At 41.7% G+C, this 15,913-nt stretch overlaps 1 protein-coding gene across 5 annotated transcripts in view; it reads right to left on the bottom strand.

The window, feature by feature from the left end:
- The window catches only part of LOC139696351 (major facilitator superfamily domain-containing protein 12-like), a 49,234-nt gene that overhangs the window by 15,080 nt on the left and 18,241 nt on the right, over nucleotides 1-15,913 (bottom strand). The window contains exons 1-4 of one of the 5 annotated variants that reach the window (XM_071595084.1): nucleotides 3,414-3,431; nucleotides 3,082-3,267; nucleotides 2,684-2,875; nucleotides 69-560 (exon numbers count right to left, since the gene is read on the bottom strand). In XM_071595084.1, the coding sequence (XP_071451185.1) occupies nucleotides 69-546 (478 nt within the window). In that variant the 5' untranslated portion in view covers nucleotides 547-560; nucleotides 2,684-2,875; nucleotides 3,082-3,267; nucleotides 3,414-3,431. Of the gene's footprint in view, nucleotides 1-68; nucleotides 561-917; nucleotides 1,087-2,292; nucleotides 2,413-2,683; nucleotides 2,876-3,081; nucleotides 3,365-3,413; nucleotides 3,432-15,913 lie in introns of those variants that run through there. The other 4 variants (XM_071595094.1, XM_071595112.1, XM_071595075.1 and 1 more) reach the window with 4 other exon arrangements.

Here is a 15,913-nt window from a genome sequence, read left to right as displayed (position 1 = left end):
CGCTCACAGAAGTACTTCAAAGGGGACGATGAAGGATTCCGTGAAATAAGATATGAATTGATACATGCCTCCCAGATGCCACGACTTTCGTCTCCCATACTGCCATCTCCCACAAACAACACTCTCCCCTGCCTTCTTGTCCGCTAGAATTCCCACCACTGGCGTAGCAAGGGCATCCACAATCTGCCCCAGGAGCAGCAACGCTCCCGCCACGCTGCCGTCCATCCCGAGGACTGCGTGGAAGAAAAGCAGCGTGTAGGAGAACCACATGGAGGCACAAATGTCATTGAGAATGTGGCCCACACCATAGGCAGCTTTCTTGGTCCAGGTCATGCTCTCCTCCTGCTGACCACTTGTGGACGGCTGGGTGCCCTGGGGGGTGAGGGGGTAGTGTGGGGGTTGCAGGGAGGGCAGGGGAGTGACAGGCAGGTATTTGTTTAGCTTGAATGGTTCCTCCTGCATGTACCCGGGTACCAGGCCGGTGATCTTCAGCAGCAGGGGCTCCTCCTCTTCGTCATCGAAACTGTCCAGATAGGGGGGCGCCATCTTGCTTCCAAACCCTGGAAATTTCAACAAAAGAATGACCTCAGACTCCTGACCTCTCTGCCTCAAACTCCTCATTTCAAGCAATTTTCCCTGCTGCCTTCATTCAAAGGGAGCAGGTCAAACGTTATGTTTCCTCAAATAGAGATGTGATAAAGTCGGATTTCATTAAAATATTAACATTTTGGACAGCTACAGCAGAGTGAAAACACAAAGTGGTGTGGATAATCAGAAGTTTTTGCAAACGTAAAGGTACATGGTTTGAATAAAAAGTATCGGGAAAAGTTTAGGGAAAACAGATTTATATTAGATATGGTTACAATGCCTCAAAATTCTTGTAATTACATCCCTCGGGAGTGTTGACACCCTCTTGCCAGTGGCTTTTCTACAACTCGTAGGCTCCCAGGTTGGTGGATTCCGGAAGGTCCTTTAAGGGCTTGCGTGCAAGCTTCTTTGACTGCACTTAGGGTCTCATGGTGCTGTCCTTTGCGGGAGGATTTTACTTCTGGGAATAGGAAATAGTCTGCTTGTGCCGAGGAGGGACTGTAAAAGCACATTTAGTGCATATCTTTTGCATCACCAAATTTTCAGTGATAATGGTGTTCACTGTCATCTTATCAGTGCCAGTACAATCTGCAATCATGTCCACACTTAATTGACAGTTCGAATTCAGCACTTTACGAACACATCAGGATAAATTGTTACTGATACTTTTTATACAATTCTTGTAGCATAAAAAAGGAAGACCTCCCAGAAAAAAACTGTAGGGACATTTTGAAAAAGAAGCAATCTGTCAATTTAAAGTCTAGACGGCTGTAACTTTGTTTTCCTGCTCTCAAAAGGATTAAAGCTTTCACACCACTATGTTCATATGTTGGGGGCTTCCTTTAATAATGCAAGGCCATTTTTGGCCTCATTTCAGCCCTCCTCTGCCTTCACAACTCTCTGTTAGCAATTAAGTCTTTCTGGATTATAATTGATATCAAGCATGTATCATTTTTCTAAAAAATTAAAAATGAGCATTGGTAAATAAATAAATAATGTGCTCAAATTATTTTGAAGCAACAGTGCCATTATTATTTGCAACGTGTCTTCTTTAATGATTAGGAACAATAAAAAATCTCTCTTCATTAACAATGATTACAATAATTCAGTGATTGATTTTGCATAAGTTTCCTCCTGAAATTCCCATGCCCCATTATGAAACTCAACGTAATGGCACATTGCAACCAATAAACCTTACACCATCAAAAGACAGCCTCTTTCAGAAATGAGACATGTACAATTTGGAATGATACTGCAGTAATATTTTAAGTTATAGAGGTGCTTTTGTGACCAAAAATGTTGAGGACATCTACAGGTCTCAAAATCAGGATGAATACATATATTACAAAAAATGCCCCCGCAGAATTCAGGTAGGCCGGAAATAATTCATTTTCATATGCTGAAACATAGTGGTAACTTCTACTTTCATGCTGTTTTTCTCAGGAAGTACAAAATGATGCAACTCTGATTTTTAAATTTATGAGTCCACCTACAATGAGTCATACATATTACATACACATCATACTCACTCTCTGAATTATCCCTGATTTCTGTAAAGCACGATTAGATATATGTCATAAATAGTGCATTATTAGTTTGAAATGAGATTGCCAAAGAAAGTGTCCATGTACCTGTATTTTCTTTTGCTCATGATTGTGCAGCATTTAGTGGATATTAAAATATCAGCCGAAAAGACCAACAAACCTTTTAAGCACTGTTCTTCGTTTTCCATAACTGCCGGAGCAAGCAAAATAGAGCACTTTGTTGAACGCTACAAGACTTTGTCTGCTTTTTGATTATATATCCATCCATATAGCCATCATTTATATTAGAAATATAGTTGCTTTAAATTTTTGTTTCTTCTAGAAACAAAAGACTTCATAATAAGCACATTCAACTTTCAAAACAAATGCTTGAAAATTTAACATGAAAAACAACTAAAGCAAGCCTATAGCAAATGAAAATAAAAATGCTGCATCCAGATTAAAATAATTGCATATTCTTATTAAGTGGTAGAGATGCATTTTATGCACATAAGAAGAACTCAACAAGAGTATGATGCAAAAGGACAACAGTCAAAGATGTACTGCATTACCTGAAACTGGAGAGAAGAGGCCTGAAAGACTGTGATTGTACTTCACATTGATTCAATGAGGAAACTGTTGCAATCAAACTGGCATTCGTGGTGAATTTGCTGCCTATGACTCAATAGGTGCCACAATTTGGAACTTCCGGATATGAGAACGCATGGAAAAAATTTGAAAAATGTCCTTAGGCGTTTTCATGCCTGCAATTAGGGACAAAATATTTTTTAAATTTCTTATTCCCATGTTTTGCTGCACTTTCAAAAGCTACGTGTATTCAGTGAGACGAGGTACTCTGTTTATATCTCTTTCAGGTCGAGACACAGGTTGATTTGAGTAATGTGAGTTTGTTTGTTTTCATAAATAAATTCAATTTCCACTCAGTTGCTCACATCTCATCCGTACTCACCAAGATGTGCAGTGGTATCCATCAATAGATTTTTCACAATAATTCCGGCATAAATCAGATAAAATTTATTTCTTTGGATAAATATGAATGGACTGTGTGTGCAACACCAGTAGAAATATTGTTCACTATGCATTTCATACCTCCTTCAAATAAATTTCAGGATGTTCCCTTTGTCTCCATTTTCACCTTTAAAGAAAAGATATGGCCACCAACATTGTGGTAAGGATAAAACAAAGTCATGTAAAAAACTTCGGGCATGGGGGTGGCGACGACCGAAAATATATCTGGGGAAAAACCATTATGTGGAATGGAAAGCGAAAGAAGAAGGAAACCTTAAATGATCCGGGGGGAGGGGGGGGGGTTGGTGTCGGTTTTCCCGTTCTCTCGTGGGACCAACCAGCCACCCGAGTGGACGAGAGCCCACGTTGATCGCATTGTCGTCGTCGAAGGGGGGCGTGGGGAGGCGGGTGACTCTATCTCGTGTATAGGGTTTCCCACCACCCCCTCGCGCCCCCTTTCCGCCGACCACCTGAGGACACGCACATACAAGCACGCACACGCGGTTTCCTCTGCAGGCGGTGGTTTCTGTGTGAATGACTGCTTAGATGGGGGGAGAACGTCGCCGACAACCTCCACCCCTCCCCTCCCCCTGTCCACACTCTCATCATTTTCAATGCCCCCCTCCTCTCCCCCCACACTCCCTCGAAGGGGAAAGGTTCAGAGAGTGAGTTCAAGACAGCTGTAGCCAGGCAAAAGGGGAGGGGAGGATTTTTCTCTCATCCCTCTTATCTCTCTCTCCCTCTCTCTCTTTCTCCTTGGCTGGACCACGGGGTAATAACTGGAAGGCCTCTTTATCCCTTAACCGTTCATGGAGAAATGGCCCAGGACAGGCTGGGAAGCCGAGCGCATGATGGGACCATTCATTCATTCAGGGTGGGGCGAGTTCTGTAATGCCTTGTTTGCATGTCGTCAACTCTTAACACCCTTGCCTCTATCAACACGGACGTATTATTTATCGGAGGGTGGGAAAGTTATGCAACACTCCGACGGAAATATTAAGACAGCGATTCGAATCGACGCATGCTTTAATGCTAGCGATGATGATGGGCAATTAAAATGCGTACTCAACTCCCGCAGCCACATACGCACACACACGCGAAGGGATTCTCCTGCTTTAAGGAGGAAAACCTCTCCCCGGCACAAGAAAAGATAGGCGCCGCCCACTCGTATCGTCACAATGCGAGTGGGCGTGTGATTCGAAGTTGCCATATGTGGGTTTGACGCCCAAGGTTATTCTGGTATCGGTGAGGAACATCCGTTTTAAACGTCTTTCCCTAATTGTGAAGAGAGATTTTTGCCTTGGCAGAGAATAGTTACGCCACAGGAATAGAGAATAGTTGTCTCCAATGGAATTAATCGTTCGTTTAATATCTATGATTTGGATGTGTGTATGCAGGGTCGCCAGTGACAGCAGAACGGAAAAGTCAGGAAAAAATGTCATATACCTGTAACATCAGGGAATTACGCGGAAAATTAAAGATTTTTTTCAGAGGGGCATAAAAAAATATTTTAAGTTTCTATTTGAATAATTTTTTCTTTGGCGAACGACAAAAACTTTCAAAAATGGCGATTTTTCCGCAAGAAAGACATGCGCGACCTATAATAACTAATGCGCTAAGTAATACGAGCATTCATTATTTAATGGAAATATTTTCGTCCAATAGTCATGGAAATTTTCAATTTATTTTCGCTGATTTTCACTCTAAATTTATTTTAATTCAATGCTATAACTGATCTTAGCACTTTTCCACTTGATAAAGTTTATTTTACGACCGGATTTCGATGTATTTCATAATCATCAGGTGACAAAATGAAGTTGCTTGCCTGATGATGATATAATAAATCGAAACCCGGTCGTAAAATAAAAATGTAATCAAGCGGAAAAGTGCTGCGATCAGTTATTCATTATGTTTGACTTCCAACACATCACGCCCGAAGCTACTCAATTTATTTCAATTCAGTTTGGTCAGAGTTTAAACGAAGATTTATAACTGGGAGCGGTTACATTTTCATTGGAGATTCCTGCTCCTGGCTTGCGTTATATTTCGGATTTGGGCTCAATTCTTCTTCTGGTACTCCAGATCAACTGTTTACGATATTGTGGCAAAGTATAATGCTTCGGAGAAGTCTATTGGGGAAGGTTTTGCTAAAACGGTGAGGAAACCTCATTCGAGGAAACGGGTGCATGTCCGGATTTAAGCGCCGCACAATGTAGATATGGGACGAGAATTGATGTAAATAAAACAAAGTTTATGCGGTTTTCCAGAAAAATAAAGGGGACGTCAAATGTTAAAATTGGAGGGCAAAAACCAGAGCAGGTAGGACAGTTTACGTTTATCGGAAGGTTTTTCACCTCAACGGTCAAAGTAGTAGGGACGTAAGGAGAAGAATTGCGCTAAGCAAAGAGGCTTTCAAAAGGAGGAGGGAGTTGATGAGAGGGACGTTGAGTAAGGATGTTTGGAAAAGACTCGTCAAAACCTTGACTAAGAATACAAGTAAACGTCATATAAAAAAACACACATTCTACCGAAAATAGGAGTGGGGGGTGGTAAGTGGACGGTGGAGAAATCTGTTGCGGCATTAGACGAGGTGCGTTTATAAGAATTTTATGAGACAAAGGAGCTTTTCGTGAAGAGGAGAAAATTGATGATAGGTATGTTGAGTAAAGAACTCGCAAAAGAAAAGAAAAGGCTCGTAAACTTTGATATGGAGTGTGGTTTCGCAGAGCGTTGGAACATGGTTACTCAAGCAGGAGGATAGACGCAGACTGGAGGCTTTTGAAATGTGGATGTGGAGAAGAATGGAGAAGGTGAAATGGACCGAGAAGAAAACAAATGAGGAAGTACTTGGTATGGTGGGCGAAGAGAGGGGTTTGTTGGGAGCAATCCTATGGAGGCAGGAAAAGTGGATGAAGGGGGTATTGACCGGCAGCGCGATGTTGAAGACTAATAGAGGGGAGAATGTTAGGCAAACGAGGATGGGGCAGGAATAGGGATGTTGGACGGGATGTAGGGGCAAACGAGGAAAGGGCAGCAGCGGTAAGCGGAATGGAGGGAGGAAGAAAGTACGCGGAATGGAGCGAGGGACTTGGAGGGAGGAAGGAGGTTGGGAGGGGTGGATATCAGGTGCGGAAGTTAGGAGAGGCAAGGGGGTGCATATGCCATTTGGTTGTACCATGGCACTAAATGTGTCCATACAAAAACCAACCTAAACTGGTAGGATACAAAAAATTATAATTATAATCCTCTATTTCCTTCAGTTCTACAGTATCCTCCTCCCAAATCACCTTCCTAGATGGAAATGTTACATTAAGAAACCAAACATTTCACACCTCTGTACATATTAAACCCACAAACAAACAGCAATACTTACACTACAATAGTTGCCACCCATATCACACAAAACGCTCCATTCCTTACTCCCTATCCACAAGGGGACACAGAATTTGTAGTGACCCTGATTCCCTTGATTATTTCCTTTCAAGTCTACACTGTTCCCTCCTAAAAAGAGGTTATCCCGAATCCCTCCTGAACAAAAGAATCCGAAAACATGCGTACACTCCCAAACCTTCCTCCACCGCAGAACCCCACCCTCTCTCAATTTGCACTACATACTTCCCGGGCTTAGAATCTATACGATCAATCCTGAAAGACCTCTACCCTATCCTAAAAAATCATAATGCCACCGCCAACCTTTTTCCCAAATGCCCCTCAGTTACTTTCAAACGCCCCGCCAACCTATCCGATCTCCTCAAATCAACAAATCCACTCCTTAAATCCCCAACCCGTCCTAAAACCACTCCAACGCCTTGCAATAAACCCAGATGTAAAACATGCCCTATTTTCAAAACCAAAATCCCATCCCTCTCCCACCCGCTTTTTAACTCTCTCCCACCAATTCCCTCCTCTACTTGCACTTCTAGCAATGTAGTGTACCTTCTGAAGTGCCAACTGTGCCCTGCCTATTATATTGGGCAAACCACCACACCCCTCAATATCAGAATCAACAACCACCGAGCCTCATGCAAAAACTCTTCCTTCATTGACATGCTCCCTATCCCCAAACACGCCTCCGAACACAACACTCCCTTTGATAAATGCTATAGTGTATCAATCATAGCATCCCTCCCACCCTCTGATCCTCCTCTGAAACTGAAAACACTAGAGCAATCCTTCATCTGGCTTTTGGAGTCCTGGAACTGGCCAGGAATCAATATTAGGCACTAATTACCCTGTTCTAATTATATTTTCATCCCCCTTCCACCCCCATCACCTTCTACATTTTCCCCACCCTTCTAACGCTGCCCCTCCAAACCCGTCCCTTCGGAATTCCCTCCCCACCTTCCCCTTCCATCCATCGCTCCAGCCCTCGTATTCCCTTCAGTTCTGTCCCTCTCCTCCTTGATAAAGGTGGCAACGACCACCGAAAATTCGAAAAATAGTGAGTCTCTTTTTTTGTGTGTTTCTGTGTTTTTGTCTGTGTCCACTAGTGCTAAGTGTTATACATTATATATATATATATATATATATATATATATATATATATATATACATGTATGTATATATATATATATATATATGTATATATATGTATATATATATATATATATATATATATATATATATATATAGTGTATATACCTGTTTATATGACAGATATGACAGCATGTATGCACCTATACAAATATGCCTATACGACGGCCTGATTCATGCATGCAATAGCATTTCATTTATTTAAAAAATATGCAGTCTCTTCCATGCGTTCACCAAGTCTCCAGCAATCGAACGCTTATAGTTTTCGGAAGATTTGCCCAATACTTGATTTTTATTTGCTTTCGTGTTCTGCCAATTGCGTGACGCAGTCGTAGGATTTTTTAAGGGAGTATTTTAAAGGAGTCCACAACAGAAACCGTTATGCCCCGCCCACTCATTCTTTATCCGTTGAAAGCCCAGTCGCTCACTGGGTCAGCTTTCGGGAGGAGTGAAAAAATTATTTGATTGCGGTGGCCGTGAACAATTATGACGGAAAGCAGAAGTTTGTAGTTTTTCCTACCAAGGCGAGACGAACATGCTCTGGAAGTTATGATAAGATTACCGATGAATTACGAATAATTGGAGGGCATTTTAGAGCTTTTAATAATTAGAGCTTTTTTGTCTGACGATGTACTCAAAAGAAATTATAATGATTGCAGGCTTACAGAATTGAATATGTTTTACCCTCCTAATGCAGTTAATGAGTTTTTTTTTATGTGAAGGAGAGCTATGTTTGGGCCACGTCACTCGCTGACAAAGGTGCACCCCTACTTTTGATTGCGGGCACTCGAAAGAAGGACTGATTTTGTCGCGCTTCACATCTTGGATCAAGGATCCGATATTTTAAGAGAGGCTGCTAAAAGATGGCGTGGCACTTCAATTTAGAGTAAATTTATACTTATGTACGCACCAATGAGAAGGCGGATTGAGTAGGTTTCGGCTTCCATTTAGTATGTGCAGGTAGAGAAAAGTATTCAGTACAAGGAATGCAATGGTTTCCTGGAGTGTCGGATACCTTGCTCCTCGCGATATTAGTTAGGGATCTCCAAGGTGAGAGCCGCGGAAAGAGATAAATAGAGAGAGAGAGAGGGGGGGGGGGCGTGGGGACGAACGGGTTTGCACAAGCACTTCCTTGAGCCAGGAGATTTGAAGACTCAAGTGAACACAGGCTTGGAGCGAATCGAACGCTGTGAATTTTGGGATATCCATTGTGCAGGCAGAAAACACCCATATTTTTAACAAAACTATTATAAGAGTCCAGCAAATTATGATTGTAGTAAGTTCATCATTACAAAACGGCATGACACGATCAACATAATTCCATAATGCCAAGAGAGAACTAATTGTGGATTTATCCGTTACCGTTTAAGAAAATCTCTCCGAAGAAGTTTTGAAGAAAAGACCGCTAAAGAGACTTTAAGGCTCAAGAGGTTTTTCGCAGCGAGGGCAAGCTTCCAGTCTGAACGCCGAAAGGCGACGGCCTCTGGAGTCTTCAAGTATTTACATCCATGTAAATCACCCATCACCTCATTTTGAATACGCTTCATCCCCAGCGCCATGTTTAAAAAAATATAAAATATTTACCTAGAAATAATTTGGCCTTAGTTACATATTAGTGGAACGGAAATATTATCACATTATTCCTCTCGTATATTTAAGAAGTGGTGTTTTCAGAACATCCACTGCTCAAGTCAGGTTTATTCTGCATCATATGAAAGAGTTCAATGAATACATTATTTTTGTAGGCATTACTTTGTAAGGCAAGCGTTAATGACGCGAAGTTCGCGAGTTTTTTCTAAGAGTGAGGTGGATCCTTCCTCCCGACCCCCTTCCTCTCCCTCGCATCATTGCTGACCTTCACTGGAGCCCGGCGGTCGGTTCCAGCTGGAAAAGTGTTGGCTGGTATGATTACGACCCACGGGAGATGGTTATTGCTACGAAATATGGAGGGGGGCAGACACATTCATAATGGTGGCTATGGAAAACCTCACATCAGCGAGCCTTTTGATTATAATTTATGAACACAGGGGGCGAGACATAATTTTCCCCATTTTTATAAGGTTTTTATATTTCGCAAATTTTGACCTTCAGTCTATGATCGAGCATTTATATCAAACGAACGTTTAAACGAATTCGATTACTCGAAAAGTGATCGACCACTGCACACCGTCACAACTACTTTTCTTTTTCGACAGAAACAATGAATTCCTGTTCCTTGATAAAACAATTACAAGTTGCAATGCTAATTGGGGTTGACAAGAGACGTCTTCGGGTCAGTAGCGAAACACGCTTCTCACTTGGTGAGATCCCTTCTTAAAGAATGACCTTGATGGAGTCAGTGGGTGTCGCGGCTACGCTCCAAACCTTTCTGAGAAATATTATTTTACCAACTACGATCCAGTGGATACCAGAAATTTCACACCGACGAAACGTGATGTGGTCAAACCACTCCATGCATAATGAATGGCAAGCAAAATTGCCACGTCTCTCCGGAGTGCATTCGCAATTATTACGATCGGCTTCTCGAGGGTGCACATCAATGCCATCGATCGGAGGGAGACGACGAGGAAGATTCGAATCTCCATGAAAGTTTCAAGTTGGTGATCATTTTTCATTTTGGAAGTTTAACTTGTGTTTAGCGGATCCGAAGAGAAGTTATGATTGTGACAAGGAAACTAAGTCTTGACACAAAATATCTTTTTTGAGCAACGCGAAATCTTACTTCACCATGAAAGTGAATGAACTGAAATTTTCGGCAAAATCAGATGAACCGCATGTGGAATTTATGCGGTTACTGATCTTCTATTGCAATTTAAACGCAAATGAGTGAACGAGATCCTACGTTAAAAATAAAGTTTCCAAAATTGACGTGGGACTAAATGGGAGTTGAAACGTCGTCCGTTTTGCGTGTGGACATGGCGCAGGGGCTTTGCGCACGGTCACCAAAGAAATGTGCGGGACAAGAGAGCAACACACGTCAAAAGAAATCATGACTGGGGGGAGGGAACGATTTGGTAAAGAGCGGTCGAAAGACATTTTTTCCCGATGTGAACGTCTTGGAAGACTGCCTTTGGGAACGCTTATGAGAAATGTCGTGTTCGTGGTTAGATACCTTGAGTACTTTCACGTTCCATTCAATAATTTTAAATCTTTAATGATAACTATGAACACTGTTTATACGCACATACGCACCAAAAAACGCGATATTTATGCCTATAGATTACATGTGAGAGCATTCATTAAAAGAAAAACTGATAATATGGAGTTTACTTGTGCCTCGGGGACTTTTCCGTCAATAGTTGGAAAAATGCAGTAAAAATAAAATAATATTTGAAACTGGCGATTGACTTCCGAAGCCCGAAAGAAAATCTATGGAGACATTTACATTTGCAGCTCGGAGTCACGTGACGGGGTGAGTTGGCGCGGCGGTGGGAGACTCTAACCAGTCCGTTTCCAACAGGTGCTACCCGAAGATGCCCCGGGCGGTATCATCCTCTAACTCGGCTCCATTTGGAGCACCATCGAGAAGGAGGCGTCTGCGTGGCAGGGTGTGGATGATAGCGTCAGGGGTGCGATGGCCCCATTGTGGGGAAGAATGTCAGCCGGCGCCCTGACGCCTTACGCATTTTCGCCCTCTCCATGTAACTCTCATCTTAGGACTACGTGTCATAGCTTACATTCATGCCTAAATTTGGGTAGATCTCGACAAATCTACGTTATAATAAGGAATGCATGCGCAAGGAAAGAGGTAAGCATGAGCAACATGACGATTGAAGGCTTCCAAAATGTGTTAGAATTTTTAAGCATGTATTAGTACCCTGCAAGTCACAGCTATGGAGTGTGGCAGGGGGTGAATACCCAACGGACTAATTTCGACCCGAATATAAACCTACTGACGCCGGAAACTGTTATTCAGATCCCTAATTGTTGGTGCAAAAAATGACACCCTTAATCTATCTGTTCCACACTGGATCTCTTAAATTTGATTGACATGATCTCTCCTACCGTGGTACAATAGTGGTAATAATACATTTTCAACATCACTACTGAAGAGACGTCCTTCCAATGTATGCAAGAGCTTTAATCTGTAATTTTAGCCTTCGCTCCGCGAGTGATTCCCAACCTAACTGCTCTAATTTTTTGGATACGCTACTAAGTTTATCACAACAACTTTTTACTAATCCATCTCCCATACGCTGCACGCGATCCATTTCTACAATCAATCCAACTTCGTGAGGATCCCATATATGTACTGGCAGCATATTCTAAATGAGGCCTAACCAGTGACAGATGATATTTCTCTTCGACCTTTTCATCACATTTACCCAGTACTCTTCTAATAAATCCTAATTTATAGCTAGCTTGTACACATATTCCCCGTATGTGATTCACCCAGGAGAGATCGTGAGTGGGGGTAATGCCTAAGCATTTAATTCAGTCTACAAATTCCATTTCGGTGTTCGCGATGCAGTAGGCGTTCTGGAGGGTATTGCTCTTTTTCCAAAAATTCATCACTACGCACTTTTTTAAGTTTAATTCCCATTGCATAGTGTTGCACCAGCGTTGTATAGCATTGAGGTCATCTGCTGAAGCTTGTTGTTGCATGTAATGGCGTAGAATCATCCCCTATCAAACAACCTCGCGGTGGCTTGAAGGGTACCATCGTACATGTAGGTGACAACGAGTTCACGGGAAATTATGAGGCCAAACTCGCGTGATTCCCTTTGCGAGGATCCGCAACTAATACTTTCCAGAGATATCTTCCGATGGCGAGGTCACTCCGCCCCAGACATCCCGATGCAATTGCGCGCATCGGTCTGGGTGTGTCACCATGCCCTCGCTACTTGTGGTTTGGCGGCTTTCGACCACTCATTGCTGAACAGCCACCTCTATGCACCTGGGCTGTCTTCTCTCAACTCAAGAGTCGACACCACGATACATCTGTGGCACTACGAGCAGAAAAACTTTCTCTTTTCGTCAGCAATCAACCCCTGCAATCTCTTGTTACGATGTAAATAAAAACCAATATTTAATATCCCGCCAATTTTATTTGGATGATTTTTTTATCTAGAAATACCCGTCCCGAAACGAAACTTGCGGTAAAAATTACGTGTCTCGCTGACTGTTCATGTCAAGATGAAGAGGCCTCGTACATTCTTTCGCAACGGTTAAATGGATGAAGTTTGAAATTAGAGCATTCACCGACTGACAGTTTTGAAAAAACAAATTGGCATACATTCTCGTTAGATGAAGTAGCGAAGTCATTAATTCTGTGCGAGAGTCCAAAGTAAGGACCCAAAAATGCCCGTTTTCACTCCTAGGAGATCACATGCATTCATTGGAAAAATTCGTATAGACCATCCATCCAAGAAGAAACAAGCTTTCTCCTCGCGTGGGGCCCACTCTTAAGATAGCCTTTTCCATGCTTGGAATTCTTGCAAACTCAAGTTACCAAGTCCCCAAAAGAGCAAAATATTTATTTTATCAAACAAACTTAAATATACAATAATAAAATAAATGAAAAGGATTTCTTTACCACAAGTTTCTCTTAAAATCGACCATTGTCTTTTGACCCCAGAGGAACGTGATTACACTTACCCATCGCCTCTAAACCAACTATTACCCCTCTCTCAACGCACAAATGCAGAAAATGCGTGAAACTTCTCCAAAGGCTGATGGAATTTATAAGATTTGTCAAAACGTACAACTTTCACATTTTTATCATTTATCGTCACAGCTGTGGACACACTGTAGGAGGATTGGCACAAGGGGGATGCCCTGTCAGGATCGTAAAACCTTTCCATGCCACATCGATGGCGGGCTGGAAACAATTGTCGCTTTAAAAACGCATAAATATTACCCAAAAGGCACTCTAGCGGATTTGCTATTTTCGGGACGTCATTTGAAACTAATTACGTATAACTTTCAATTTAATAACACAGAATGACTTGTTAAATTGGGATTCGTATTATATTAAACTGCATTGTTCAAAGATCATCAAATGTGTCTACTTAAAAATCATTGGGACAAATCTAATGACTACTGGTAATTTGGTCTATTTCATTTTAAAAGGGCCACCTCAGAGCCTAGTCGAGTCAAACGTGTCCAGCAGCCAAAACATTTGCAGAGCGCCATCCTGAACTTTCGCCTTTTGCTGTCCTTAACTTGAAATGTGAAATAGACGCAAAGGTGGGTCTCCTGACGAGTCTCTCGGAAGAGCGAATGGATCGTTTTGCGCCCCACTGGCATCCGCGCCCAATCCGACCTTCGTTCGTTCAGGGAAGAGGGCCCACTTGCGCCGGGTACTTCTTCCTTTTCGACACCTTACAACTTTGCAAACTGTTTGATATATGATCTGCGCCACCTTGGATCCGGGAAGCAATGCAACATCGAAACGATTTCAACTGATTTCAACACTCGTCATAAAAAAACGCGAATTTCGATCATTTTACTTCGCATTATTCTTCCTCTTAGGGTTAGAAGATAGGATAATTTGGCATTTCGTTCAACTACTATAATTAATGTGCCTTTTGACAACTTACGTAATACCTCATTATATTGGTCCAATGCTCATAAAAAGTACCTTAATATACTATATGTCTAAGTTTACTCTACGTATATTTTGAGAGTTATCTTTTTCGCGGCTTGACTGGCGTTTGCAACAAGTAACAACGGCTGACGATCGACGATCAAATTCATCACCCTATGGCCCTCATGGACCTCTGCTATTACTTCTTTCCAGATAGCTATCGATAGTTATTTTATTTTATCAATTTTCCGAACGTATATAATCTGTAGTTTCAATCGACTGACTAAGTCTTCCGGGAAAAAATTCTCCCAATGAGACTCAACGGACGAAACCATCAAAACTCTTCCCCAACTTATTAATTTCTTGGGTAGTTTTTAAGGTATATCGTTAATTGTTTAATCTCTTTTCCTTCGATTAATACTCAACCCGCTGAATCCACAATAGATTATGAAAGTTGAGAACATCAAACAAGGAATAAAGAAAGCAGCGAATGGAACAACAGGAACGATAAATGGAATAAAATGTTCGAATAAAGTTGATCTCAGAAGGATTGATTAAGTAGATGGAGGGAAGAAGAAAGTCAACTCGGAATAAGGAGGAAAACTGTAAGAGTGAAATAAAATACTAAGGCAAGGATATTCTAGGAAAAATGAAGCATAGTCGAAAGAACGGTAAAAGGATATGGTGAGGTTAAAGAAATAGTTCGAAGCAGGCACGCTATTTGTGAAGGTGAATTAAGCGTCAGGATGCCAGAAAGGAAATTCTATTTACCTATATATACATATATATATATACACATGTGAAGAATGTGTTTACGTATGCATATAGTATATATATGTATATATATTTTTTTATTCGGTAATCTACCGGTTAAAGTAGGTTTTTGGATGGAAGAAGCAAGTAAATAAATATTTTGTGATTCCTAGCAAAACACAAAATCCACTATCCTACTCTACATCAGACCCCTCTTCATCTCCGAGTACTTTCTTCTTCCCTTCATCTTGTCCAACATCCCTATCCTGTTCCTTCCCTTTCCTCTTTTGCCCAACATTCTCCCCTCTATTAGAGTCTTAAACATCCCACTGTCGGTCTATGCCCACTTCATCCACTTTTCCTGCCTCCACAGTATTTCTCCCAACAAACCCCCCTTTTCATCAACCATACCAAGTACTTCCTCATTTGTTTTCTTCTCTGTCCATTTCACCCTCTCTATTCTTCTCCACACCCACATTTCAAAAGCCTCCAGTCTACGTCTATCCTCCTTCTTCAATGACCACGTTTCCGCACCATACATAGCTACGCTCCATATCAAAGTTTTTACGAGTCTTTTCTTAACATCCTTACTCAACGTCCCCGTCATCAACTCCCTCCTCCTCATGAAAGCCTCTTTCCCTAGCGCAATTCTTCTCCTTACGCCCCTGCTACTTTGACCGTGTTGGTCCAAAACACTTCCGAGATACGTAAACTGTTCTACCTGATCTAGTTTTTGCCCTCCTATTTCAAAGTTAAGCTTAGCCTTTTTCTTTCTAGAAAATCGCATAACCTTTGTTTTATTAATATTGATTCTCATCCCATACCTTTTGTACTGAATTTCCAATTCCCTCAGCAATGCTTGCAACCCCTTGGCAGACTGACAAACTAAAGCTTGGTCATCAGCAAACCTAACTAATTTTACGGATTCCCCGCCCACTTTCATTCCTACCTCGAGTTC

This window comes from Hetaerina americana, unplaced genomic scaffold (genome assembly GCF_022747635.1).
Source record: "Hetaerina americana unplaced genomic scaffold, ioHetAmer1.1.p SCAF_1, whole genome shotgun sequence".
NCBI classification, from domain to species: domain Eukaryota; kingdom Metazoa; phylum Arthropoda; class Insecta; order Odonata; family Calopterygidae; genus Hetaerina; species Hetaerina americana.
Note: the sequence above shows the minus strand (reverse complement) of the source record. Positions and strands in the feature narration are given on the sequence as shown.